The following is a 26,821-nucleotide window of genomic DNA, read 5'->3' as shown; positions in this document are numbered from 1 at the left end:
TGTAAGGCTCACTCCATGCCTATTTAAATATCAGCAGCCATCAAGGTGTGTCAATCCTAATTTCAATGATGACTTTCTTTACAAGTCTTCTACGCTGATTTTGGAGGAAGAAAGATTTATTCAGCCACAAGAAGTGTTTGCACATCTGTACATAAATATAGGTACAGATTTTGCACTGTTATAAGCTCACAATGGTTCCTTATATGGGCCCAGGCCATCCATCCCACACCCAACCAATTCATGGGTACAATTTAGAAGTCAACACAACACAAGACCAATAGGATGGCTGAAGTGTTCCCATGCTGTTTTGGAGTTTAATCATATGGATATAACCAATCCATCCTATCTAGTCTCAAGACCAGAGGGCAGGGTACCACATTAGTTAGCTCATCACAGGAGGTGTAGCCATAGGTCTGTGGCTGAGTGCTCACACACTCCATGAGTAGATGAGAGATGGTTTTGTTGAAGATCTGTCTCTGTCTATAAAAACATCTCAGTGTATCTCTTCATACTCACAGGGAATCTCATCTAGTGTAAGTTGGCCACAGAATGCCACTTTGGATATCTGATTTGAATTTCTAGAAGATGGTTTTGTAGAGTTCAGCTTCCTGCTGGTGCTGCCTCATATCCCACCCTTGTGGTCACCCAGTTCTGGGACCCAGCTAGGGCTTTCCCAGCAGTTTGATGGTCATAAACTCCCAAGGTCTGTCTCTTCTCAGTTCTGTGGCTGTATTTGACTCCCCTTTGAGAAGCTGTCTGCTAAAGGGATCCAGTGGAGAAAATGCTGCTCAGGCAAGTCCTGTCACCCAGGAGTGGACTTGAGGCTTGAGAAGGAGGCCAGGAAGGAGGCTTGAGAATTCCCACCATAAAAAGGAAGCAGGAGGAGGAAGACTTTTAGTATTCTAAACACCATTCCTGATTTTCTTCCTATGCTCATCTTCCTTCCCACTTGACATTTCACTTTCTTTTTGAAGTACAAGTCTGAACCATTATCCATTTTTTTGCTGTTTCAGGTTAGTAGCACACAGGCAGAAATTCTGAAGTGGTTTGTCAGAGGCTTATTAATAATTCACATCTGTCTTATAATTCATGTTTTCGAAGAAGGAGGAAAAAACAGAAACCCCTTCCCAAACAGGAGAAAAATAATAAATCACATGTTTCATTGAAGGGGAAAACTATAACACCTGCAGGCTTTGCATGGGATTACTGGTTCTCATAACAAAAAAGAAAAAAATAAAGTAATAATTCTGCAATAAATTAAGGGTTGGGAAGTACTCTGTTATTTTTTTTTTTTTAAAGAGTACTGGTTAGAAAAAAAAATACAACAGTACTACACCTCTTTAGGGACTGCTAAACCATGAGGTCTTAGGCAAGTCACTTCCCTTTCTAGCCTGTGTTTACACTGGGTATATGGACCACCAGTCCCTTGGGTTGCTGCTATGTGAGTGGGTAGAACTTCTCACAGCTTTGCCTGCAGTGTGATTTGATATTTCCACAAAGGAAATATTAATAATTCATGACACTTTGTGCATTCCATGCACCTCATCCCTCCCTGCATCCTGGTGAATGAGCCAATAGAAATGGGACTTTATCTGCAGCATTGCTGTTTAAGTACAGAAATATTTGAGCACTGGCCTAAATTTTGTCTTCACAGCAAATGGATTAAGAGTTTTAGATTGGTCACATCAATGACTGGGTACTCCTCAATCAACCTTAATTTCAAGCAAGTTATCTTTCTTTCCATTCTTTATTCTTCATCTACATGAGCTGGGAGCCAACTGATGCCAAAGATACTTGGCAGCTGGAGTTGCAGAGGCCAGATGTTACTCTGTCCTCCTGAGGACTGTGTACTCAACAGGGTAACCTGGGAGAGCTGCTTGTGCTGCCTCCAGATCCCCTCTCTGGAGTTCCTCCTACCAGTAAATCACTGTCATGTTAAGTTGAAGGACTGTCAGCATTCAGCCAAATAAAAATGGTGAGTCAGGGAGGTTTTGGTCACACAGACAGAGCTCCAAAATGGACCTGGTAGAGAGGATGAAGGGTGAAAGCCAATTAATAGAATATCCAGAGAATTAAGGAGTGGGGGGAGAAGAAGAAAATATAAATTTTGTCCAGATCTATTTGAAGAATGTGCACAATAAAAAAATAAAAATAAAAAAAAAAGAGGGTAGTTTAGGATTAATACAACAAAACATGACTAGAAGCAATCAGCAGAGGTTGAGCAGGGGGAATCAAGATAGGTGGGTGATGGAAAGAATTTTCTGTCTCTTGGGTGCATCTAATCTCTGTAAAAAAGATGGAAATACTGTTGCTAAGCTTTCTCCAGTTTCTGAAGAGCAAAGAGTTAAAAGTACTCTGGAAGAAATCCTTTTGTTGTGCACTACCTGGCCCTGGAGTAGGCAACCTCTCCCATCTGCCACTTGCTAGTTCCTAGTTGTCCATATCACAAGTGGTAAGGTGCTAGGAAACCAAGGGTGGAAAAAAAATTAAAAAGCTTCTGATTCCAAGCCTTAAGCACTGAACCTATATTTGCTGATCACCAGGACTAAGTGATAGCACAAGGGCATCTTAATTTTGGCATGAAGTCCTATTGTATAAGGAGAAGTTTTCAGCTAATATCAGTAGCACAGCCCCATCTCCTGAAGGTCTCTCTTGATCTACAGTGATGCACTCTATGGTCTCCTCAATAAAAAGTGAGAAGGGCTTGAGATGGTGATTTTTTTACTTTCCCTGAATTTTAGGGAAGGACTCCAGCTCCAAAAACCTTAAAGGCTGAGCAAATAGTAGATTTTGAAAGAAGAGTCCTAGGATGCCAGCCTCTCTCCCAGCAACCTCAGGCTCCTTTCCTTACCCTAAGGGCAACTGGGAAGTCTTGGCCATGACTATGTTACTAACCTGCTCAACCTCCAAAACATCAGTTAATTTCCATCAGTGCTACCTTTTAGGAAAGATCCCCTGCCTGGGAGCTGTCTTGTATAGGGCTGGTTTGTGAAAGCTAAACACAAGTCTAAGATCATTTTAATTAAGTCACAATGTGAACAATTGAATACAAGCAACTGATTACCCTTGTACTGTTTAATTTACTAGAATGAATACAGTGTATTGGCACTTTTTTCCCTCTAACATATACGTTTGAAGAAAAACATGGGTTTTGTTAGACAAAAAGCCCTTAAAAAAAAGAAAACAAGCATCTTGAGCATTCCTTGACTCTCTGTCCTAAACTGCTTCACCCATCAATATCCAGGACTGTGGGGATCCATGGCCAAGCTTGCATTGCTGTAACAAAATACTTCTTCATGAAGTCCAGTTGAAAGTTAAACTAATGTGTCACTTAAGCACCCTTTAAAGAGAGTTTTTATGTCTTTTAAAAATGTAATTGAAGCTTATAAAAGTCTTTATAAATTTATATGTGAGAAAGTTATTGAGTAGTCTGAAGAATAGCTTATGCCATGGCACAGCAGAGCATGGCTGCAGGCGAGATACGGCCTCTCCAAATGCCACCGCTACCCATATTATCATGAAAATATGAGTCTCTATTAATATTAAAACAAATTTTCATTAAAAAATTGTCGTAAGATGATTAAGTGACTTTAAAAGTTTCTTCACATTATGCATAATTTTTACAAGAGGAGAGCATTAGAATAATCAGCAGCCAGGCAGCACCTTGCGGCAAAGGGGACTCCAAACGCGTGGCGGCTGCACACACCAGAAGGAACTTTGCCTCTTGTTTTGCTTTCATTTGCTTTCCCCTGCTCTCTGCAGAAACCTGGGACTTGCTCAGCACCAGTCTTGTCGTTCAAGCCTTTTATTGCTTCCCTCTCCTTAGCCTGCTGCAGAGGAAAAGATTAGCTTTCTGCTTTATAGCCTGCATTCTTAAATCTGGTCTAATATCCTCTCCCGTAGGGCGTGCATTCAGTTGCTGCAAACCCAGCCGTTGCTGCTGGGTTAGTGTGAAAGGAATAGCATACCCCCTACCTCCGTGTCCCTGAGTCTTGAAGAGAGTTCAAATGGTTACTCTTGTTTTGCTTTCCCTTTGGTATTTACTCACGGTGGTGCCTTGAGATGAACACCCACCTGCTGGGCAACACCCTGACAGTCCCAGCCACTTTCCAGCTCAGAATTGGGATGGGATTTTAGTTTCCTTTGTGAGATTTCCCTTTAAATCCGAGGAGCTAGGGGTATGGTTTAGGAACAGAGTGGAGTTAGGAATGAAAATTTCAAAGCTGTTTTAAATGAAGTCATCTTGGCTTGTCAGTCACAATCCTCCCTGCTTCTTGGAGATCATCTCGATTCTTCTTTTTCTCCCAGTTCAGGCCTGTTGCACAGTGGCTGCTCAGGATCAGGGACAAAGAACCAATTCTTTTCAAAAAGACCCATGCATGCAAAAGCTTGCTGACTGCAAAGGTTTATAATACAAGGCAGATTTGAATCATGTCCTTGGTCTCTCAACAAAGACATTCACATTTAATTAAAACAGCTGACAATTCCTAATTCTTGGCAATTAAAATAAAATCAACTGGGTTTGGGCCCAGCACCAAACCTCTAAAATGTTAGTATGGCTGTAATTAGGAATTAGCCTCCATTTGGCCCATAACAAATGGGACTGTTGGTGTAAACATTTGGTCTCCCATTTGAAGTTCCATGCTATATCATTTCCTGTTTTGGAGAGGGATAATCACACTGGATTATGACACAAATGTATCAAGCAGAAAGCATTTAGAACTAAACACAGGGATATGGACCCTTAGGATAAGTAACTTAATGGTAAACATAAACAGGAGAGTTCATATTTGTTCTGTGTGGTGTTGCTGATTGGTTTAACAAATCCTTTGTGGCCCATTGATGTCGAGCAGTTCTGCATGATGCACTTGGGCTAAATTACATAACAGTTTAGAAAATCACAATTGGCAAATTGTGGCTCAGACTGTCAAGTCCTATCCAGTAATCCTGCCATATTTCTAAAGCAAATTGCTCCTTAATTGAAACCTGCTTCAATATAAAAATACAGCCTTTTCAATGAGTCATCCTTTTTTTTTTTTTTTCCCCCCCTCCCTTACACTTCACAAAGGCTTCCAGCAGCTTAAAGTGAGGGTTAATTTTGCATTAAGACCATTGCCTCCTAGTTTCTTTCAAATAAAGCCAGGGGAAGTTCAGGGGAAGGCTCTTTCCTCTGATAATGAAGCTCTCCATCTTACTGATGCGTGCAGGCTCCCTTGGATCCTCTGAATTAAAAATACTCATGTGTGCCAGCACTACTCTGCTTCATTAACATTAAGGAGAGGTAGATTGGTGGCTATTTAGGGCACAGTGAAATCACTGGCTATTTAGGGCAAATGGAAATGGTGCTAATTGTGGCTGGTAATCCCATTAGTAGGGTGCTTCCATTTTGGTGTCTGTGTGGCATATAGGTGGGAAAAAAAAACCAATAAAACCAAACCCAACAAGCATGTTGACATCATTTTGGGGGGAATGTAATTTCAGGCTCACTGTTGCCTTGTTCCAGTTAACTTCTACACTGAGCTGCAAAGCTTTTCAAACTGCCCAAAGTTTCATTCTGCTGAGCTGACACCCTGTCAGGAGGAGGATAAGTGTTTGTGCATGGCAACACCTCAAGCAAGGTGTGTAAAAGGTAAAGAAACAGCATTCCAGGTCAGGGAAACACCAGAGTTTTCAGAACCCAAGATGTGTCCTGCTCTCTTTCCTTCCTGTGGTCATGAACAAACTCCCAAGTGAGGGTTCTGGAGCCCAAATTATCATGGTATGGAACCATACAAACCCTTCTTCGTCACAAGGGCTTTCCAGCACCAAAAAAAAAAGAAAAAAAAAGGCATTTTCAAACCATAATTCTTCAGTGATAGTTCTCTGACTCTATCACAGAGATTGAGAACAATTAAGTGAAAAAGAAAGTTGGTAGTGTCCAAAAGTATAAAGAATAAAAAGAATAAAAAATATATCCTAGCTCTGAAGCCTAGGAAGAGAGGACTTTCCTGGTATGAGCAGGCACCCAGGAAAAGTTGTACTGGAAGGACTGGATGATCTTAGAGGTCTCTTGCAACCTTAATGATTATAATGATTATAATGATTATTTCACATAACTGCAGCCAACTAGAAGTTAGCTCTCTAGTTTATGTTATTTATTTGAGTGCCTTTATAACCTCTCAACAGAGTTGGAGTCACAGTTAATTCACAAGTTAGTGACTTCACTAGCCAGGGACTCTACATGGTTAGTGTGGCACTGCCACCTAACTCATTGATGGAGTCAGCTGACTTGTATCCCCTCCATATCCCAGCAGGATAGCCCCTCCCAGGCTTTCTTTTTTGTCTTTTAAAGTGCTTGGAAGCACCATGGAGAAGTCCCTGAGAAAAGTGATTCCAGCTGCCTCATCAGACTTCAGCAATGGAAGAGTGAGATGGGTAAAGAGCAAAACCACCTTGGGTTTCCATTGCACAGGGGATGGGGCTGAGTTTCTGTCACCTGCTGGGGCATTGTGACCCTTTGTAGCTCACTAAGGCAATTCAGGATGTGCAAATCATGATGTGCAATTCATGATGAGTTTAATGTTCCACCACATCACGTGTGGTGTGCAACTGCTGCTGGAAATGTTTTCTTGAATACCTGTGCAGGTGCTGATTACTGTGGCAATAATGTGCTTGCTGTTGTCATTTACTGGCCTAATTAGCAGCCTAATATCCTGGTCCAGTTAATGCCTGTAAGAGGAACTTTATTAGTAGCACAAAAGCTGTTTAAGCCTTATAAACTCCTTCCAGTCAGTTTCATTGGTTTGCCAATATCTTCTGGTTGAGTGATTCTTTGCTGATTCACACTTCTCCTCTTTGCTGCTGTCTCTCAGCTGAGTGTTTCTGGGTAATCAGAAAATCCTTTGCCAAAGTCATAGCCAGCAAAACAGGAGGAAAAAACCAAACAAACACAAAAAGAAAAGAAAAGACAAACAGCCCCCCCAAAAACCACAAACCAAACCGAAACACACACACAACACAACCCCTTCCCTCTCTCTAGAAGTATTTGAAGAAATAAAAATCTACAGGAAACCTTCCTCCACGATGATTGAAGTTGGAATTATGTTTTACATCCAAAGCAGCAAAGAGAAAAAAACAACTAAAAATTGCAAACACAAAGAGATTTTATCACTGTTGATCTTTTTAAGCAAGCCATATCCAGTCTGAAGGGCTGGTTAATATGCTGAGGGGCCTAATTCTAGGTTAGTTTTCTAGTATTTAGAAATACCATTTTAGATATGCTTTTAAAAGGGGTTTTTTGTGGTTTTTTTAAATTTTTTTTTGCAACTTAGTGTCAACTCAAATGCCAAAACTGACAAGTGGTCTAAAGGTGAACCTGCCAACCTGCTTTGCCTCATGTATAAATCTGCTGCATTCATCTTGATGGCAGAGTCATGGCCCCAGGGTACCTTGGCAAGGAAGCAAGGCTGCTCCTCAGCTGAGAACCAGGTCCCCAGTCCTGGGACATGTATCCCTAACAGTATAAGGAATGCAAAAAGCAGGAAAAAACTTGTTAGTTGCAGTTGTGCAGCTGCAAACCCAGTTTTCTTATAAATGTGCTTAGTGATGGCAGGGCCAGGAGTGGGAGGTGCTGGTGGTGACAGGGTAAGACCCTTGCTGGAATCTGGGGTATTTCCATCTGAGCTTTCCCTCTATGTTTACTGTATCTGTTTCTCTGGACTTTACCTTACCCAGACTTCCATCCTGGGGAAACTGGCTGTCATAGCAGTAAGAGGTTATTCTGGAGCCAAATAATCAAGATCAGGTTTGTATAATTTGGAAAAAGTGTGGAGGGAAAAGACAGATCCTGCACCTGAAGAGGAAGTTAAGGTGGGTGCTTATACCCATCCCAGCTTCACTGTGTTGTTTTCTATTTTCAGAAGAGAAAGATGCCTTATATCCAAAGTGTTTATGCCCACTCGTGATATCATTACTACTGGTGATCTATTCAGTAGTTTTTTTCTCTGACTAGATTGGACAGAAAATAGGAATGGAAAGTGCTAATGAAATGGATGGTTGAGTTCTTATATTGAATGGTTAGAAGAACTCCTGTACTGACAGTTCACCCACTTGGTGGAGGCTTTCATCAGGATGCAGCAGCTCCAGCTTCATCCTGCACACAGACCTGGGCAGAGGATTTTTGTACCTTTAGCCTTGATGAAACTCATTCAAATTTGAGTGAGTGATCAGAAAACTCTGTGAAAAGATCTCATGGAGATCCTAAAAGTTGAAAGCTCATGAGTCTGGTGGGTGGGGAAATAGTCTCTGTAGGAACTGGTACCCATCTGTGGCTATTGCTCTGCCTTAGCACAAGCTTCGCTTCTCTGTGCCTTTATTCCTTCACCCTTTGTCTCTCTATTTCTCTTTCTTTTTATGGCATTTCCAGAAAATATTTTTTTCTTACAGTATTTGTGAAGAACTACACAAATGGAGCCACATTCTGTGAGAGAACCAGCATAAACTACTGCAATTCAAAGAAAAGTAACACTGGAAAGGTTGCAAAATGATAGAGTTCAGTGAAAAAAAAGTGATATTATTCTTTTCCTTCAGAAAAGGAGCCCCAGACATTCCTTATAATTTAACTGTGACTGACAGCAAGAATAAGACAACCACAGTCAATTATGTCCCTGATACTTTATCAAACCTCTATGGATGGATGGTTCTCCTCTTGGATCAAGAGACTTATGCCTTGACATTTGACAACCCTTTGGTCAGCAAACAGCTTCAGGTAATATTGCATTTTTTGATGATTTTGAATTTATATTTGGAAGAGATAATCATGCTTTCATCTTTCTGGGCTAAGCAGAGAGAGGAAAAGTGCACTGAGAAAGTCTCATAAATATATAATGTATGGGCAGGGCTTAGATATGGTGACCTGTTTCCTGAAGCTCTCAGTAGTAACTTGGATCAGGAAGATGATTTTGGACATCTTTGGTAAAAGTTCAATGTTCTGCTTAGGGATCAGCAAAAATTATACTGCAATAAGGCACAGGGAAATAGAGTTTTCAAAAAAAATTGTTCCTCTGTAGCTTTTAGAGGTGATGAGGAGTCTTGGGTTTTTACATCTCTCTTCCATGTTTCCAACACACATTTTGCCAGAGAATAAGTTGCCTGTGATGAGAACCATCCTCTTTATCCCTAAATACTACACTCCATGGGGTTCTTCTCACAGAGACAAACATGTTTGTTTTGGTTCTCTCTTCTCTAGTATTCAGTGACATTTAGCAACTTCAGGAGTGGAAGTTACTTGCTGGTGGAACACAAGGACATTCCTGCCCATCCTGAAGTTGTGGTGTCCTGTGGGACAAGGATGGGACAGCCACTCCAAGCACTGCCTTCATATGGTCATCACAGGAGCTGTGACTGGTATCTGGACAGCAGGCTGAGGAAGATAACCTATTTGGGTGAGTCTAGTAATGTAAAATGGTGACATAGATGGTGTGATAAACCCTTTAAATCCCCCAAATGGATAAGGCCTAAGACACAAGGCTGCCTCTCAATGTATCAGAGGTCATTCAAAAGGCCCAAGCAGATAGGTAAATGTGCACATCTCATCTCTATCTGTTCTATCTGAGTCTGATCCATCAACAAACGAACACATCAATAGCGGGTGATGTGACATCAGCTGAATTTGGATTGGTGTTTTGGGGAGAAAAATGCATTAAATGCCACTGATGATCTCTGTTGTCGGCTGGTCCTGTATCACATGTATCATTAATTAATCATGTGCAATCTATCTAGTCTGAGTCCACTGAAGGCAGCAGGATTACTGAGCAAGAATTTTTCCAGTGCTTGTGAACTTTCAAAGCTGTCATAGACCTTTGAATTTGAGTAAATTGGCTTTTTACAGCAGATTATGAAGTGCAGTGGACACCTGTTAAAGAAATCCAGATATTTGCTGATACTTACTGGTACTGTCAATACTGTTAATCTTCATTTATTCTTTTCAATTTGATACATTTTCTGAAATTTCCATTCTCAATCCAGTGATTTTTTAAGGGTCTAAGTTCTATACATATATGATTGTAGCCATTACTGATAGCAGAACCAGGGAGTGGATTCCTACCCCTGGTGTGCCATTTAATTTCCCTCCTAATCTCTGCTATGCAGGCTGAGAGGCTGAGGATAATTACCCATCAGAGCAGCCTCCTGGCGTGTGGTGGACTTTCCATCACTCAGGGTCCTTAGATGATTCTTAGTATATCTAAGTTCTATACATATATGATTGTAGCCCTTACTGATAGCAGAACCAGGAACCACCAAAATTTTGTTTCACTTTCTTTCTGCAAATCTGAATCTGAAACTTTTATCACTGATCTAATCCTTTAGTTTTACTGAATTTCTGTTGATTTGCACAGATGAGTTTGTATGCAAATGGTTCTCTCGTGGAGGATCTGCTTAGGAATGAACAACAGCCAGTGGGACAGGGAGAGGCAAACACATCTGCAATGAGGGTTGGCAATCTACCTTCATTTAATTAGCAATGAAAAGCAGAGTTCCTTTGAGGAGAAACGAGGAAGCCCATACCTTAACCTTAGTCTGAGGGTCACACTTGTTGCATCCATTTCTGGTCCTGAGGCTAACTGGAATTGCACAGCTTGTGTCCATACAGCTTAACATTTTAGGTCTCCAAACAGGCTGGATGCACCCAGGCTTCAAATTAGGAAAGATCCCTGGCCCATGCTAAGTCCCAAACCACAATGGTCACCATCTGGGTGAGTGCATTGGTCTGGGTCAAATCTGTGCCAGGAACTTGGCCAGCAACATAGCCCCATAGGTTATTGGGGCCCAGCTCTTAGTTCCACTTCCTGGCCTTGCTCAGATATAGTAAAGATATAGTTTGGGTAGCATAAAAATCTTTGCTGAGTCTAAACTTTGCCCAAGATCATGCCAGGGATCTACTGAAAGGAAAAATACTTTTTAAATTATTTCAGTTTACTAACAGTGCTGATTTGTTCCTTCAAATATGAAAGTCAACTGTTTTTCAGTTTGCATATCCTGAATTGAACTTTCATGAACAGAGAAGCTCAGAAGATGACACATCTTGACCTCTTACTACTTCTGAAAGTAGAGGAGGGGATGGTTTTGGGAAGACTGGGACAAAATGATCTGGCCAGCATATGTCACTCTTGCATCACAGATACTTTCTTGTCCTTCTCTTGCCTTCCTTTCATCTAGATTTTTTATTACAGGAAGATCTTGTTGTTGTTTCTCATCTTAATGCAGAGGGAAACAATCATCTAGAGTACACAAGGGGAAATTTATGAAAACACCTAACATGTATAATTCATGCTGTGAACATTTGCAGCAAGGACTTTCATAGCACTGAGATCAATAATTCAGTGTCAAGTACCTAATATCTGATGCTGTTGGTAGGGTAAAAGTCTGAAACAAAGGGAGTAGATTCCTACCCCTGGTGTGCCATTTAATTTCTCTCCTAATCTCTGCTATGCAGGCTGAGAGGCTGAGGATAATTACCCATCAGAGCAGCCTCCTGGCATGTGGTGGACTTTCCATCACTCAGGGTCCTTAGATGATGCTTGGCTGTCTTTTCAGAGAAATATGCTTCAGCTCTACAAGAAGTTACTGGAAACCTCATGAAGCCAGAGTCATGCTCCATAGGAGGCCAAAGAAGGGTTCCACAATAGCCCCTTCTGGCCTTAAAAACCCCCCACTCTATCCACCAACCCGGAGAGGACAGCACTTGAAGGTCTGGCCTTCAAAACATGTTCCTGCCTACCTCTGCAAGATGCCGTGGTGGATTATTATTATTATTTAAAAAAAATGCTTATTTTTTATTTACATTTAACTCTATGAAATAATTAGCCAACTAATTAATCCCGTTTACAAGCTTTGTAGGATTCTTCAGCTGTCAGTCATGCCCAAGCCCGGGGCCGGCGTTGAGTCTCAGCTCCCTTCTTCATCTGACTTGGTCTCCATGGCTACAGGCTGCATCTGCTGACACCCCACTCTCTATTTACTGCTTAATTAAGAATTTCACGCTCAGCCCTTATCTGCTGCTAAGAACAAGAACACACTGTTAAGAAACTCTAAATTTAGGCTGCTGCACAAGGAAAGCCTTTCTTGTCGTCCTGACTGCGTGGAGCCTCTTTAACTACCCTCTTGGCAACCACACTGCCACCCTTCAATCAAAAATCATTAAATGGGGCAGAGATAATGAGCATGTAGCATATCAAAAGGAGGATGTTTGCTCGGGCTAAGGAGGAAAAGCTGTAAGGGCCCATAAGCAGCCGCCACTTCAAAGGGAGAAGGGGCTGATAAAGAGTCATTTGTTCCTGGTTGACTTATGTAAAAGGTCTGGTATGTCGGAGTCCCCGTCTCGCAGACGCGGGTCCCCCCCTCTCCGTGCTCGTGTGTCAGCAGCCAGGCAGCTGGGTGCAAACAGCATCAGCCCAAGCATATAATCACTCGACTCCACGCCGACAATGGGCACTTGTAGGGGGTGGCTGGGAGACAATGGGAAGACAATTATTGCAGCTGCTCGGGAGGGCCATAATTCTTCCCGCAGAAAGTCGCTGGCCCTGGCTGGGCGGAGGAGAGAGCCGGGGTGTATTTGTCATCCTCTTGACTTTTGGAAGCACTTGGCTGCCCCGGTGGGGTTTCGACAGCTGCTGCTGTCCTGCCTCTTTCCAATAATTGTACATTCTGGCAGGGGTCAACTTACTTTTGACCCTCTGCTTTTGTGCTGGTCAGAAAGTCTTTTGGGGCAAACGGTGGGGAAGTGGCAGGGGTGCGTTACATCCCAAATTAATGTCGGTAAATACGGATCAGATGCCAGCTCATTCACAAGCAGACTCCTGAATTCACACAGCCTTTTGCTCATGGGGGAAGGAAAAGGGGGAGGAAAAACCCCACGACTGAGAAGATATTGTTATTCAAACATCACGGGCAGCTGAATGAAGCCACCTTGGCCAGCAGTTTGCATCGGGCTTGGGTTTTCTCCATGCTTCCTTCCATGCAAAATTGCCTGGAGTCATGTGAGTGTTTTTTTGTCTTTGGGGGAGAAAAAAAAAAAGTCTTTCTAACACAAAAGGCAATAAAATATACCGTATGGAGGGGATTAAAGCAGTTAAGTTACCATGATGCTTCGCTTGCTCACAGTTTTGTAAATTAAGCTTGGGCATTGGACAATGCTGAGGGTGTTGAATGGAGACAAATAATTACCACAGAGAATGTTTCTGCTGTGTGGGATGCTGATGTGATGATCCTGTTAACAAAGGTACTCACTGCTACCTTCATACATGAAGCCTATTAACCAACCCATGAGACCCCTTGAAAATTGAGTCCCTTTGAAAAATATTTTTTTTCTGATCATTTTAAAGGAATCAGCACTGAAGGACACATTAAAGGCCACCAGCCCTGGCTTGTGTCAGGAATGGTGTGGCCAGCAGGAGAAGGGGAGTGATGGTGCCCCTGTGCTCAGTACTAGTGAGGCTGCACCTCGAGTGGTGTGTTCAGTTCTGGGCCCCTCACTCCAAGAAAGACATTGAGGGGCTGAAAGGCAGAGAAGGGAAACTGAGCTGGTGAAGGGTCTGGAGAACAAATCCTGTGAGGAGAGGCTGGGGGAATTGGGAATGTTTAGTTTGGAGAAGAGTATGCTGAGAGGAGACATCCTACAACTCTACAGCTCTCTACAACTCCTTGAAAGGAGGTTGTAGAAAGGTGGGTGCTGAGCATTTCTCGCACATGAGAAATGACAGGACCAGAGGAAATGGCCTGAAGTTGCTCCAAGAGAGGTTTAAACCAGATTTGAAGAAGAATTGCTTTACTGATGGAGTAATTAGTGTGGAAATGGGCTACCCAGGGAAGTGGTGGAATCACCATCCCTGGAAGTGTTTAAAACCATGTAGATGAGGCACTTCAGGACATACTTTAGTGGGTGATACAGATATTAATACATATATTTTATTGGGGTGGGGTCATGTTGACTGTTAGATGTGGTGATCTCAGAGGTCTTTTCCAACTGTGACAATTCTGCAGTTCTGTGATAACCCTATGCCCCTGCTGGATTCTGGATGAAGGAGAGATGAGGAAGCTCATACTTCCATACACTTATTTCTATGTCATCACCTTTACTTTGACATTATTCAGTCTTCATAGCATCATCCTGGTTTTGTCTGGGGCACCCCATGTCTAAAGACTTCCTCAAAGGTCACTGATGGCTCCTGGAATTGGTGTGTGCTCCAAACACTGATGGATTGTGGCTCAGCTGTGTTTAAAGAGGTCTTAACGTGACATGCTGAAATAAAAGAAAACCCACTTATTTGAGCAAGTGAAGTGGAAACAAAGATCACATTGGGGCATCTGGGATATTTTTAGGAGAAATATCCTGTGTAAATTACAATAATAACTTTATGAGCTTTTTAAGTCTGTTACCAATACGAGCATATGGTGCCACAGCTTGGTGTTGCTCCTTGTTTAAGGTCTCTGGGCAGTACTGGAATTGGCTAAAGTACAGGGAGAATTTTCCTTTTTTTTCACTTTTGAAGTGTTTAAACCACTTCCTTTAGAAAGGAAACAAAGCATTTATTCTTCCCCAAATTTCTCTATTTTAATTTAATTTATTAAAATTTAAAATGGAAGTGTTGGACACAAACCTTATTGAAAACATCACTGAAAGGAATATCAATCTTTTTATTTACCCCAAACACATTTTTCAGTAGACACAACTTTTGTGGAGATGGATCATCCTGCTGACTTTGCTCAAACTACTCATGTGTGAGTTGTTAAGATGGCCTGAGGCTCAAGCACAGATTATTGCTGTGTCAGAAGCAAGTTTAAAGTTTCCATAGTTCTTAAAAAAAAATTAGTTACACTCACTGTCTTTTCTAAATTCCTAAAGAATGATCTCAATTCTATTACACTCTGTGGGTTTCCATAATTGCTTTATATAGAAGGAAAAAACAGGTCCTTAAGAATGTTCATTTCTAATATAAAAATACAGAAAATAAATAAACAGAGATATTTTTTGCACTGTGGCCTTATCGCTCAGAGGTAAAGGAAAAACTTAAGTGAAAGACCTTGAAAAACTGTTAATTTGTTACAGAGGACTTGTACAGCATGAGTCTTTCCTTCCAGCTACATAGAACTCCTCCTGTATCAGTTGTTGTAGAAGGCCAGTTGAGGACCAGATTTGGGCTCTCAGTGGCCCCATGAAATACCATTTGTAATAAACAGCAAAATCAAGGTTCTTCTGGAAGATGAGCTCCTGTCCTTCTGGCATGGGTGGCAGCAGAGAGACCAGAGAATGTAGCAGTCACAGAAATAAGATGATGAAATATCCTTCTAAGCCTGTCAGGGATGCTTCTCCAGCTACGTGATCTCTGCAGGAGGAATTTCATGCCTTCACCTATGCTTCTGAAGATATTAATCTGCTCTAATCAAGAATCTGTGTTCATTAGCCCAAATACATATTTTTCCTTTGTTTTTGTTATTTTTTACCACCTCCTCATTGCAGTGTCCCCTTGGGACCGTATTTCTGTGCACCTCCTATAACAGATCCTGGTTGAGGATGACAAAATATCCTACCCCAGGTTCTCCAGTTTCTAAAGGTGTGTCTCACTGTGTTGTTGATTGTGCTGTCTAAAAGTTTTGATTTCCCTGTGATGTATGTTAGCCCAATTGATGCTAAATAGCATGGAGTTGCTTGTTATTTGTAAGTCAGGCTATTGGAGCCATTTATCCTTGTTTCAGCCCTTCCTAATATCCACAGGCAAAATTTCCCATCACCACAAAGCTGATAAAAGACTAAGTTGCTCCTCCTTCATGTTCACTCAAGAAGCCCTGAACCAGAAAAAAGTTACTAGGAGTACCATCAAGAAGGCCTATATTTATGATATAAAGCAGCCAGGAAGAGCTGTAATAAGACAGAGAATTGATGAGCCTTATAAAGGTTTTCTACAACCAAAGCCTGGAGCCTTACAACTCCATTTTGTGAAGATTCACCTTAATTCAATGTTTACTAATGGTGTCCTTTGTCTGCATTGCCTGTGTCTCTTCCTGTCCTGTACAGAAACAATGATAACGTGGTCAGCAGGAAAACAAAACAACCAGAAAGACCAAAGTCACTGTAGTTTTATTTATTCCCAAAGCCTGAATTTCTGCTTTTTTTGATCAATTTTGAAGAGTATTTGTGGGAACTGGTAGCAAAATGCAACTGATTCACAGCCACTGCACTTTACATCCCATCAAGATAAATAATGGTGCAAGTTGCAGGGCTGTGGAGAATGCATCCTCCTCTTCCTTCACTCATGATGAGGGTATAAATGGCTTATAGTGGTTTGACTTGTCATGGTCTGTGGTTGGATGGCACTGCAAATGTGGGGAACTTTCATCCTTACTGTGACCCAGGACGTGACTGTACTGAGTTAAGTCTTAAAAATCCCTTTCTCTGCTGTGTAAGGGAACTGAACCCCTTTATGGGGTCTATACTGGTTGGACTCAGTGATCTTGAAGGTCCTCTCCAACCATGATGATTCTATTATTCTGTCCTATATAGAATATTGATCAAGTTCTATGCCTCCTCAGAATTTAATTAGAATGGCTTTTCTCTGAACAAGGCAAACATCCTTAATTAGATTATTACATTGTAGTGCCTGAAAAATTAAGTAAAAAAACCCCAGCAAACCTGAAAAAATGTATCAATGAAGAAAAGGATAGTAATATAGCTTGGTTCTCTCACTCTTCCTAAGATTGATGTAAAACTTTGACTGATTTGCCCTGCTGTGAGAAGAGAAAGGCTGCCCCCATAACCACAGAAGTACAGAAGAGAATTGTCTAAAAGCCACAAGATCTTTGTGTCAAAGACTTTAAATTAGTCATTCTTTCTCCTCAAAGGTTCACCTTGTGGTCAGACAAAGTCAGGATGCTGTGCAGTGTGAGCTAATTTGGGACAGACTGAGTTGACTGATCCGTGGATCAGATCAGAGGTACCATTGGGAGAGAAGGTGTCACTGAAGAACTGGGCTGAGGCACCTGATTACTAATTAATCAGACATGAGAAAAACCTCATGGAATCAGTTTCTATTTAATTATGGAAGCCTCATTTGGCATAGGAGCATATGCTGCTAACTCAATCGAGTGCTTTCAACTGACATCAAATAGTAATTATCAGAAAGAATCAAGTTTTTTGATTATTCATACTAATTTATTGAACACTTAAAATTAATGAATCTCTGTTATTTTAAATTTGCTCAGCTGCACTGGGAGAAAAGGAGGGAGGTAGGGAAGGCTGGTTCTCACAATTTAAAAGTACAGAGACTTGTTTAAAGATAAAATAAGTAAATTACAATATGGAGGGAAATCCCATGGGTGGGTTGATAGACACGTCAGGAAGTTCCTGATGGGTTCTGGAACTGAGGAAAGTTCTGACAATGGCTTCATTTATACAATTCTTCTACTGCCTCAAAACACTTCTGATGACATTTTGGGGTCATTGTAAGGAATTGGGCAGTGGACAGGAGATCTGTGTTAGTCAGAGTTTCTAATTGAACCTGTGGTTCTTCCAGTCTGGTCACTGATAGGAATGCCTTTATATGCCACTGGAGTTGAAGAGGAGGTTGTTTTCTAGTTGGCTCTGAAGCATTTTTCTCCTTCTCCTCTTAGTTTCATTTTCATTACCCTGGCTCTTCTCCTGCTGACAATATATTGGCACAAAGGTTACAACTGTGATAATTGCTTCTGACCTCTTTTCACAGTAGAGAACACAAAGTCCCTGTCTCCAGCCTATAAAGTCTGACTAATTAAAGCATCTCCTTCAGATATCAGAGCTGGGGAGGTGGGGGAGTGTGTGAAAAATTCAAAACCAAACTACAAAACAAAAGCTTTAATTCTCTGTTTGAGCCAGTTAATACATTATGCATTCGATGGTGTAATATCACTTGTCTTAGTGGAACTGCTGTGGATTTATAGTGGGATAAATGAGATTCATGTTCCAGCCTAGAATTTCTGATTGTTGAATGTTTTCTTTTAGTTGTTTCTAATGAGTTGTCTTGAGACCCTCCGCATCTGTAAATTCAAATGTGTTGGTTTTATCCTTTCACAAAGTACAAAAAAAACCCCCCAAAAGTGCTTAGAAAACATGTATAGCTGTTCTAATTTCTTTTTTTTGCTAGAAATGTAAAATGTTCTCGGAAGACCATATGTAGCAATTGATTCACTGTGCTATTTTTTTGTTGTTGTTAATTTGTAAGGCCTTGCTATAACTCCCTATAATTATCTGTCTTCAGTCACAGGAGAGGACTTGATTCAGGTCACACTGAAAGAGAAGGAAAAAGTGTCTTTACCTGCCCCAGGTGAGTGACAGTCTGTATCTGAAAGGTATGGACTGGAAGTCACACCATTTCCTTTTGACTTCTTTTTCCAGAAATAGGTTGCTACTTCCCACTTCAATATTTTGTACATCTCCCAACCCAACTCGTGTTCTTGGCATTAGTTTAAGCATCTGATTGAGCCATATCTACCATTGCTCATGATAAATGTGTGATTTCACAGCATAAAAGACTGTAAATTTTCATTAAGAAATACCATACAAGCTCAGAAAGGTCATTGAGAATATAAGACCACTTAGTGCCCCACAGTGACATCTTAGTGTAATAGTCTGACATTACTACACAGTTACATGTTGAGTCAGACAGAAAAATAGAGAAAAAAGAGACCTCCAAAGATTGGTCTTAGTTGTATAGCTGCCTTATTGCATATTAAAAACAATAATAATTTATTTACAAATGGAGTTTAGAGATTTTTTTGCTGAGCAAACAAGTAATGGGAAGATGGACCCAGCTTTAAGGAGCTCCACGTTGCTTTAATTTCTCTGTTTCCCTGTGCTGGGCATGGAAGGATTTTCTATCTCCACTCTGTTACCACGCTGGATCTCCCTCTCCTCACTTAGGCATGATCTTCCCCCTGTATTTTCAATACCTAATGAAGCCCTCCACAAGAAAAAAAAAATGCCAGAAGTTTTTTTACAGTGGTAGGACAGAGGTAGGTGCTTGTTGAAGCCTCCAGAGGGAGGCCCTGCCTGCCTTAGTTTAATGCTGACTGAACTTAATGTTCAGGTTTTTCCCCCAAGGCTTTCCTTCCTTGATGGCAGAACAAAACAAGGTGATTAATTTACAAAGACTGGCTCATTAGCCATCTAAAATACAAGTGCAAGTGAAGCACCTACATGTTGTGAACTGAATTTTCCCCAATACTTTCCTGATTCTGAGGCTCAGAAGCTTCCTTTTGGGCTGAGCCCCAAACCAAATCTTTGAGGGAATAGGCAGGAGTTGATGTGGCTCATTCAAGCTGTTTTTTCAAAGCAGTTCTTCATTAACCCTTGCAATGGGCAGATTCTGGCTTTCCTGAGGGCTAAAAAGCTTGGGAGAGTTGAACACTCATTTTTAAAAAGCTTTCATACTTTGGGAGAGTATAGAAATACCCCTACCCTGAGAATGCAAAATGTTTTGGGGAGCATTGGGGGAATAAAAATGCATGGGGAGAGCTGGCACTTTTCTAGCAGGGTTAGTTATCATTCTGATCATCTGGTTTTGCCACCAAGGACAGGTGATTATTTTTCATTTTCATTCATTTATCTTAATTAAAGCAGTTGCTGTGAAGCATATTCACAAGGCATAACCTAAGTATGAAAAACTTCAAAAGTTGCTCTTCTTTTGAGTCCCAAAGAACCTGAATATGGTTTTGCAGTTATCTCCCTGCACTTTAACTCTAAAATCATGGTCCTGGAAGAAAACTTTTTTTCCATCAGACAGCTTCCTTTATGCATGGAAGATAAAGTGCAGTTAGCATTGCTTATAAGTGACAAGAGGAGGATGCTAATGCCACAGATGCTTGGCTATCAACGAAATGGTAATTCTCCCAATTACTGAAGATGATAATTCTCTCTTTGCATGTCCTGTTTTGTAGTTCCTTCTGATGCTGTCTTGAAATGGTCACACCCAGAGACATGGAGCAATGTGGAAAAAGGCTGGGGTGGGTTCAACTGCAGCATCCCAGGCCCTGGGGAAGACGTCATCATCTTACCCAGTGAGTAAGGAAGAAAAGGGGTTTAATTTCTGTAGAGGTGCTGGAGTCTGTCTACGTTAGAATATGTATTTGTGTTGCAACAAGGATTCCTTTGCATTAGTGTTTGTTCTAGTGTGTGCAGGACACCACTTTTGCTCCTCATCACATAAGGCTACAGTACAAAAATGTTAATTTTGGAACAGAATAATCTTTTTCTCTTTACATATACACACAAAAACACTCACCCACACTTACTCATCCTGATATTCAGTCTCAGTTATGTGCAGGGACTTGGATTCCAGAGCAGAGAATTTGCAAGACCGAAAATCAGTGCTCCCAAAGAGCTCACCTCTTGACACACCTCTCTGAGTTTTGTACAAGATGTGTATTCTATGTTTCCACAATTAAACCATCTTCCATTAATTTTCCTGTTGCAGTTATCACTACAGTTGATAACCTCTCAAGCCATTTTCTGTGGACACTTCCTAGATGTTTCAGCCTATAAATGTATTTCAATCATAGGCTTGAGTTACATTTAAATCCCAGCTCAGTTTACAAGCTAGCAAAAATATCAGGCAATTTGTAATGAAATCTGGAGGAGAAAACTTGTGATAATCATTTTACCTAGTAGGTGACCCTGTTCTGAACTAGAAAGTTGAACTAAATGATCTCCTGAGCTTCATTCCATATATAATTATTGTGTGATCTTCTGAATACTGTGTGGTACATATCTGACGTACTTAGGACTTCTCCTCCTACCACAGCCCCACTTCTGGATATGGGGATAACACTGCTCTTTGTCACTTCATCTTCCACCTGGTTTTGGTTTATGAAGTCTTTATGGAAGGAAGTTTCTGCTTCTTTGTGTTGGCATTTGACTTCTTTGTCCTGTGACATTAAAAGTCATATTTCAGGTTAAATTAGGAACTGTGTTCAACTTTCTATGAATATTTAGTTTAATCCTCAATTTTCTTACAAATGCTATGAAAAAACCCGTGTTGTTTAAAGTAATACTTTTCTTCATTTTGGGGGGAACTTACATTAAGCTGAGGAGTAGATAATTTCCATTTTCTCATTAGTCCTATATCTTATGAAACAAGCACAATGTGGGTTTTGGTTGGTTTTTTTTTTCAGTTCTGCCATCTCACCAGCTTTATTGCATAAATATGATTGTTTGTAAGATCAGAAGCCAGAGGAGGCACAGAAAAGTCCCTCCATTTAGGTGATCTGTAGGTTCTATGTCCTATGTGCACCTAAAGTAACAGTGAGTGCACAGATTTAGGCATCTTAATCAGCTCCTCATCACTAGTTAGCAAAGCAAGAAGACTTTCTGAAGTGACCAAATGTGGGTATCTAGAGTGATCTGACTTCTCCTTCAGGTTTCAGTGATTGCTTGAGGGTTCAGCTTACTTGCTTATATGCAGCTACCTGGCTTTTTTGAAGTACTCCAGGAGCATCCTGCTCTGCCAGGTAAAGACCTAGATGCTCACAGATGTCCCCTATGTCATATTTGCCAGTCCTGTGTGATAGTTTTCCAAGGGATAGAATTCCAAGGGCATTTTAGGTAGTACTAAATGCCTGAACAAATTTATTATGGTGGGAGCTGAGACACATAGCTGGCATCAGGCTGCTCAGTGCAGGTGCTATAAATTGAGGCCTGAACTTCCTTTCTCCAAAATATGTTCAGAACCACCTGAGATACAAACCTAGCTTGCAGTTAGAGGATGTCCTCTGAACCATGCTCTGAAGTTCTTCATCTATTTCCCCTGGCAGTACAAGCAATCCTAACATCCACATAAAGGTCTTACCAGTGGGAAACTGTCCCAGAACAGGGGATTAACCCCCAAAGTCCAAGTGTAAACACTGGATTTACCTCTTCCAACAGCGTTACTTCAGCTGCTCCAGTACTTTATGTTGAAAATGTGTCTGCTTGCCATTCAGAAGCACTGAATGTGTCCTTTCTGTCCTGTCTCCAAGTTTCCCACTTCATTCTCACCCCCACTGTATCTGACCCCTTACGCATCATTAAACACTGGGACCTTTTGGGTCCTCTTCTCATGGTTGGCTTTTGCACAGCATTGCTTATTGAATCCTTCATAACTCTCTGAAAAAAAGGCCAGAGACAACACCAGATCATTGGTTTCAAGTTCTTGTGTAACAGATTATAACCAGATCACCAGTGTCAGTTCATGACTGTCAAAAGAACAGATCAGAGGGACCTGGACAGACTGGAGAGTTGGGCTGATTCCAATGGGATGAGGTTCAACACAGCCAAGTGCTGGGTCCTGCACTTTGGCCACAACAACCCCATGGGGAGCTCCAGGCTGGGCACAGAGTGGCAGAAAGGGACCTGGGAGTCTGGATTGCCAGGAAGCTGAACAGGAGCCAGGAGTGTGCCCAGGTGGCCAAGAAGGCCAATGGCATCCTGGGCTGTGTTAGGAACAGCGTGGCCAGCAGGTCCAGGGAAGGGATTCTGCCCCTGTGCTCAGCCCTGGTGAGGCCACAGCTTGAGTCCTGTGTCCAGTTCTGGGCCCCTCAGCTCAGGAAGGAGATTGAGGTGTTGGAGTGTGTCCAAGGGAGGGCAACTAGGCTGGTGAAGGGATCCAGCACAAGTCCTATGAGGTGAGGCTGGGAGAGCTGGGGGTGTTCAGTCTGGAGAAGAGGAGGCTCAGGGGAGACCTCATCACTCTCTACAACTCCCTGAAGGGAGGTTGGAGCCAGGGGGGGGGGTTGTTCTTTTTTCCCAGGCAACTTATCAGCAAGACAAGGGGCAAGTTGTGCCAGGGGAGGTTTAGGTTGGATATTAGAAAGAATTTCTTTCTGGAGAGGGTGATCAGACATTGGAATGGGCTGCCCAGGGAAGTAGAGGATTCTCCATCCCTGGAGATATTTAAAAAGAGACTGGACATGGCACTCCGTGCCATGGGCTGGGAACTGCAGCGGTAGTGGACCAAGGGTGGGACTTGATGATCTCTGAGGTCCCTTCCAACCCAGCTGATTCTATGATTCTATGATCATTTCAGCCTTCAAAGTCATGTGTCAGATGCTGGTATGAAGAGGCACAAGGGTAGAATTTGTACCACTGGTACCACTGGTAGCTAAGCCTCTGCACTGACAGTGAGGTAATTATGGAAAGTGTGATCAGGTGCTCACAGGACATAGATGACAAAAATCAGAAAGTCAAATAAAGAAATAAAAAGGTGTGGCTAAGGTTTGGAGTTGTTTAAAGTATGAGAGTGCAAACAGGATGCTGAGGTTATCATGAAAACTCACCTCTGACTAAAACTCTGTGCTTCCTGAAAAGGTGTGTGCAACCCTCTCAATAAATTAACTCATTTTAGCTGCCATATGAGATTTTGTCACATACCACAAGGTCCTTCCTGACTCAGCTCTGCCTGAAGCATTGCAGATTACTGCCCACAGCCCAGCCCAACCCAGTTAATTCTAGGGCTGGAAACTATACTGCTGCATCAGCGTGCTTCCTGTACCAGAACTAATTAGCTCACCTGAAAGGCAAAGCTCATTAGCTGAGCTCTTGGTGCTATGCAGCATGACCACACAGCCTCTGGGGTCAGAAGTAACATCTCCCAAACTCAGGGTAGTGATGGTTTGGACAGTTTAACCGGGGAATGTCTGCACTGCACATGAGGGATGCAATTGATATAGGGATTCTTTCTAGCATACTGGTGCCTACTGGTTGGAAGGCAGCAGGACAAAGGTTGGGTTATTCCACATGATCTGAGTCACACCATGGACAGGAATGTCCTCTGCCTATGAGGAACTGAGGGGCCAGGACAAGAAAGGTTGCCTAAAACCAGAGTGCAAGTTGTTGCCTGAGCAGGATGAAACATCCCTGCACATGACAGGAGGGTTGGAACTAGATGATCTTTAAAATCCCTTCCAGCCCTGAAAATTTTTGATTTTATAATTCTATGGTTCTGTAATCCTCTGCCAGCCCCAGCTGGAAATCTTTAGCTCAGGCTTCAACAACTTGTGCTTTTATCTCTGGAGGTTCATCCTACAGAGCCACAGCCATCCCACGAGGATCTCCCGCTTGTATCAGGCTTCAGCAGTCCCACCACCTTGAAAACCAAGCTGGATGAGTTTAGTCATGCCATTCTGGTGGCCAGCACTGGTATTAGTTTCTCAGGCCCTTGGATTTTCAGGGCTTTGCTTTATGGTTTTCAGTGTGACACACTCCTGATGCAGCAAGCTCTGAGCGGAAGGAGAATGGGTCATAATTCCAGGCAATGGAATGTTGTTTTGAAGGGTATTGATATGATATCATGTACCCTCTGGCAATTTCTCTATTTTTTTAAATTTTTGTTTTTATATATTTTTTTCTTTTCCAGTAGTGGAATTCACTCTGTTTTCCATTTTCCGATTTTGATTTTCTTTGAACTTCTGCTGTTTGAAAAGATGAATGCCCGAGTACTGTATCTCATATAATAGCTCTTCTGTTGTGCCTGATTTCCATTCAATGGCATGCTATGGTGTTTTATACAGTGAGGCAGCTGATCAAAGGCATTTTGTGTCATTGCTGGAGTCATTAGTGACTTCTTAGTATTGTACATCTGAACATTAAGGCAGTGGCATACCTGTGAGCTTTTGTCTGAAGGAAGTCTATGTATAACAAAGCACAGCCCTGTTTTCAGGCTCAGACTGTTGTTTGCTGGAAGTGGTTATTTGCTCATATATAAACGTTTTAATGGGAGAAAAACAACTCTGGTTTGTCTTCATCTGAAGGTAAATCCCTTGAGCTCTGTGGCCCAAAGTCTATGATTTAACCCCTTTGTCATCAAATCCCTCTACTAGATAAATGAGTGTATTCTGTAAAGACCATGGAAGGAATTCTGCTTTGAATCTGTTTGCTTTTCTCCCCAAGTGTAGGACTTTTTTTTTTTTTGCTCAAAGGAGTTTTCTTTCGTTTCTACAGAGCAACATTTCACCCTCTGAGGACTTCACACCCCAAGCATCACACCCCAGAGTGTTGTTCTTTTAAACTGAGGAAACTACGGGTTTGCAGGGATGTCTCTGAATGAGAGATTTCACATTCCTGTGTTTCAAGGCTCACATACATGATGCTGCAGTTACAGAGCAGTCAGCATTTCCTTCATAAAACCTTTTTTAGGAGGATGTGCAAGTCAGCAAAAATATCTGTTCTAGACTGAAACTTGACATATAAATGGCATGCCTAGGAGCACTTCTTCTTGTAAAAATGTTTCAGTCTGTGTTTGATGAATCTACTTACGGCCTTTGTCAACTGAAGCGTTCTGCCACATTCTCGAGCTGTGATTTCACAAACCAGATTCCCCTTCTATCTGAGAGATATCATTTTAACAACACCTTCCCCCTTATTCTTTTCTCTGTTTCATATCCTCACATACTGTGCCTTCACTTCTCAGCTCTGCAGGGCATAGAACTCTACCTGTCCTGTGAAGAGATTATAGAAAGGAGCTTCTTCATGCCTGCAAAAATGTATCAGGCACTAACAATGTGAGGTTTAGGGGAAAAAAAATAGAGTGCACTTGTACTGTAGGGACTTATTACCTCTGAATGCTGTGAAAATTGTGCATGCTTGAAAGATGCTTCAACACAAAGATGCAGGGAATTTCTTTTGAGACTAAGTGTTTGGAGTAACTGTGGCATGGTGTAGTACTTGGGATAGTCCTTGAGCTTTCAGTGTATCCTTAGTAGTGTCCAGAGAGTAAGAAGAAAAAATGGGAAATGAAGAGATGGGGTGATCAAATTAGAGGGATAATGTCACAACAAGTATGTAGAAGAGAAACAAATCTGCAAGCAGACCCAGGACACTGGAACATGCAAAAATTTTCTCTCTTGAACACAAGAAACTTTAGGTCTGCAAAGCCAGAGTTAAAACCTAGGACATGTTATTTTAATGACAGCCTACTCACTTTTTTTAGTTCAGATCTGAGTACACTCCAAGTAGCTTTAGCTTATGCTTACTGAAACAGGGCTTGGAAAAATTCTTCTTTTAAAATCTTTTAAAAAAAATTCTTGCCAAATGGTTTGAGTCAGCCCCTAATCACATGTTTTGGGAAAGTATTTTCCCTGTCCTACCTGTGACATGATCATCCATAGCAGTTACTAATGATTATAAGGCAGAAGCAGAACTGTGAAGCAGCTGACCCACTTCCTATGTGTTCCTAAAATGTGATACTATGTTCCACATCAAAGCTGTTTCAAATGTCCCATTCTAACTCCTCCATCAAAATCCACTGGAAAATGCGTGTTCCTTAATCTGCCCTGTTTTGTACAGCTGTGCTTCACAATAAATGCATATGAGATCAATGCAAGTCCCAGCAAATCTCTGGGTAGGATTTGGCAGCTGTCGTTGTGTTAAAGATTCTTTTTTACTGCAAGCTATTTCTATGGAAGTGACAATTAGATCACATCATCAAGCCCTTTGTTAAGGAAATACCTTCCTTTTCATTCTTCCAGGGACATCCACTAACTCAGAGATGCACCATACCTAGAAACACTCCTTCTGCTCAATAATGAAAGGAGGTGGAAGCCACAATTTCAGGGCCTGAGCTGTTTTCCAGTGTAACCAACTGAGAATCTCCTAGTGACATCAAAGAGCACTAGAGAGACCTTCAGGGTGGAATTCACCTCTGTGTGGTGAGCTACCTGGAAGCAATACACCATTCACATCCTTCCTCATGTCCTACTTGGATAGCTTGAGTGATATTTAAAAAGTTCCCAGGCTGCAGACTTGGGTGATGAGAAGTGATGCTGTTGTTGTGCTCCATCAATG

The 26,821-nt window shown here is 41.7% G+C and overlaps 1 protein-coding gene across 1 annotated transcript in view; it reads left to right on the top strand.

The window, feature by feature from the left end:
- PKHD1 (PKHD1 ciliary IPT domain containing fibrocystin/polyductin) overlaps window positions 1-26,821 on the top strand; it is a 272,533-nt gene that overhangs the window by 154,062 nt on the left and 91,650 nt on the right. Inside the window, exons 48-51 of the mRNA XM_030448416.1 lie at window positions 8,569-8,746; window positions 9,227-9,422; window positions 18,267-18,332; window positions 19,945-20,064. Coding sequence (XP_030304276.1) covers window positions 8,569-8,746; window positions 9,227-9,422; window positions 18,267-18,332; window positions 19,945-20,064 — 560 coding nt within the window. The remainder of the gene's footprint in view (window positions 1-8,568; window positions 8,747-9,226; window positions 9,423-18,266; window positions 18,333-19,944; window positions 20,065-26,821) is intronic.

This window comes from Calypte anna, chromosome 3 (assembly GCF_003957555.1).
Source record: "Calypte anna isolate BGI_N300 chromosome 3, bCalAnn1_v1.p, whole genome shotgun sequence".
In the NCBI taxonomy this organism is placed as follows: Eukaryota; Metazoa; Chordata; class Aves; order Apodiformes; family Trochilidae; genus Calypte; species Calypte anna.
Note: the sequence above shows the minus strand (reverse complement) of the source record. Positions and strands in the feature narration are given on the sequence as shown.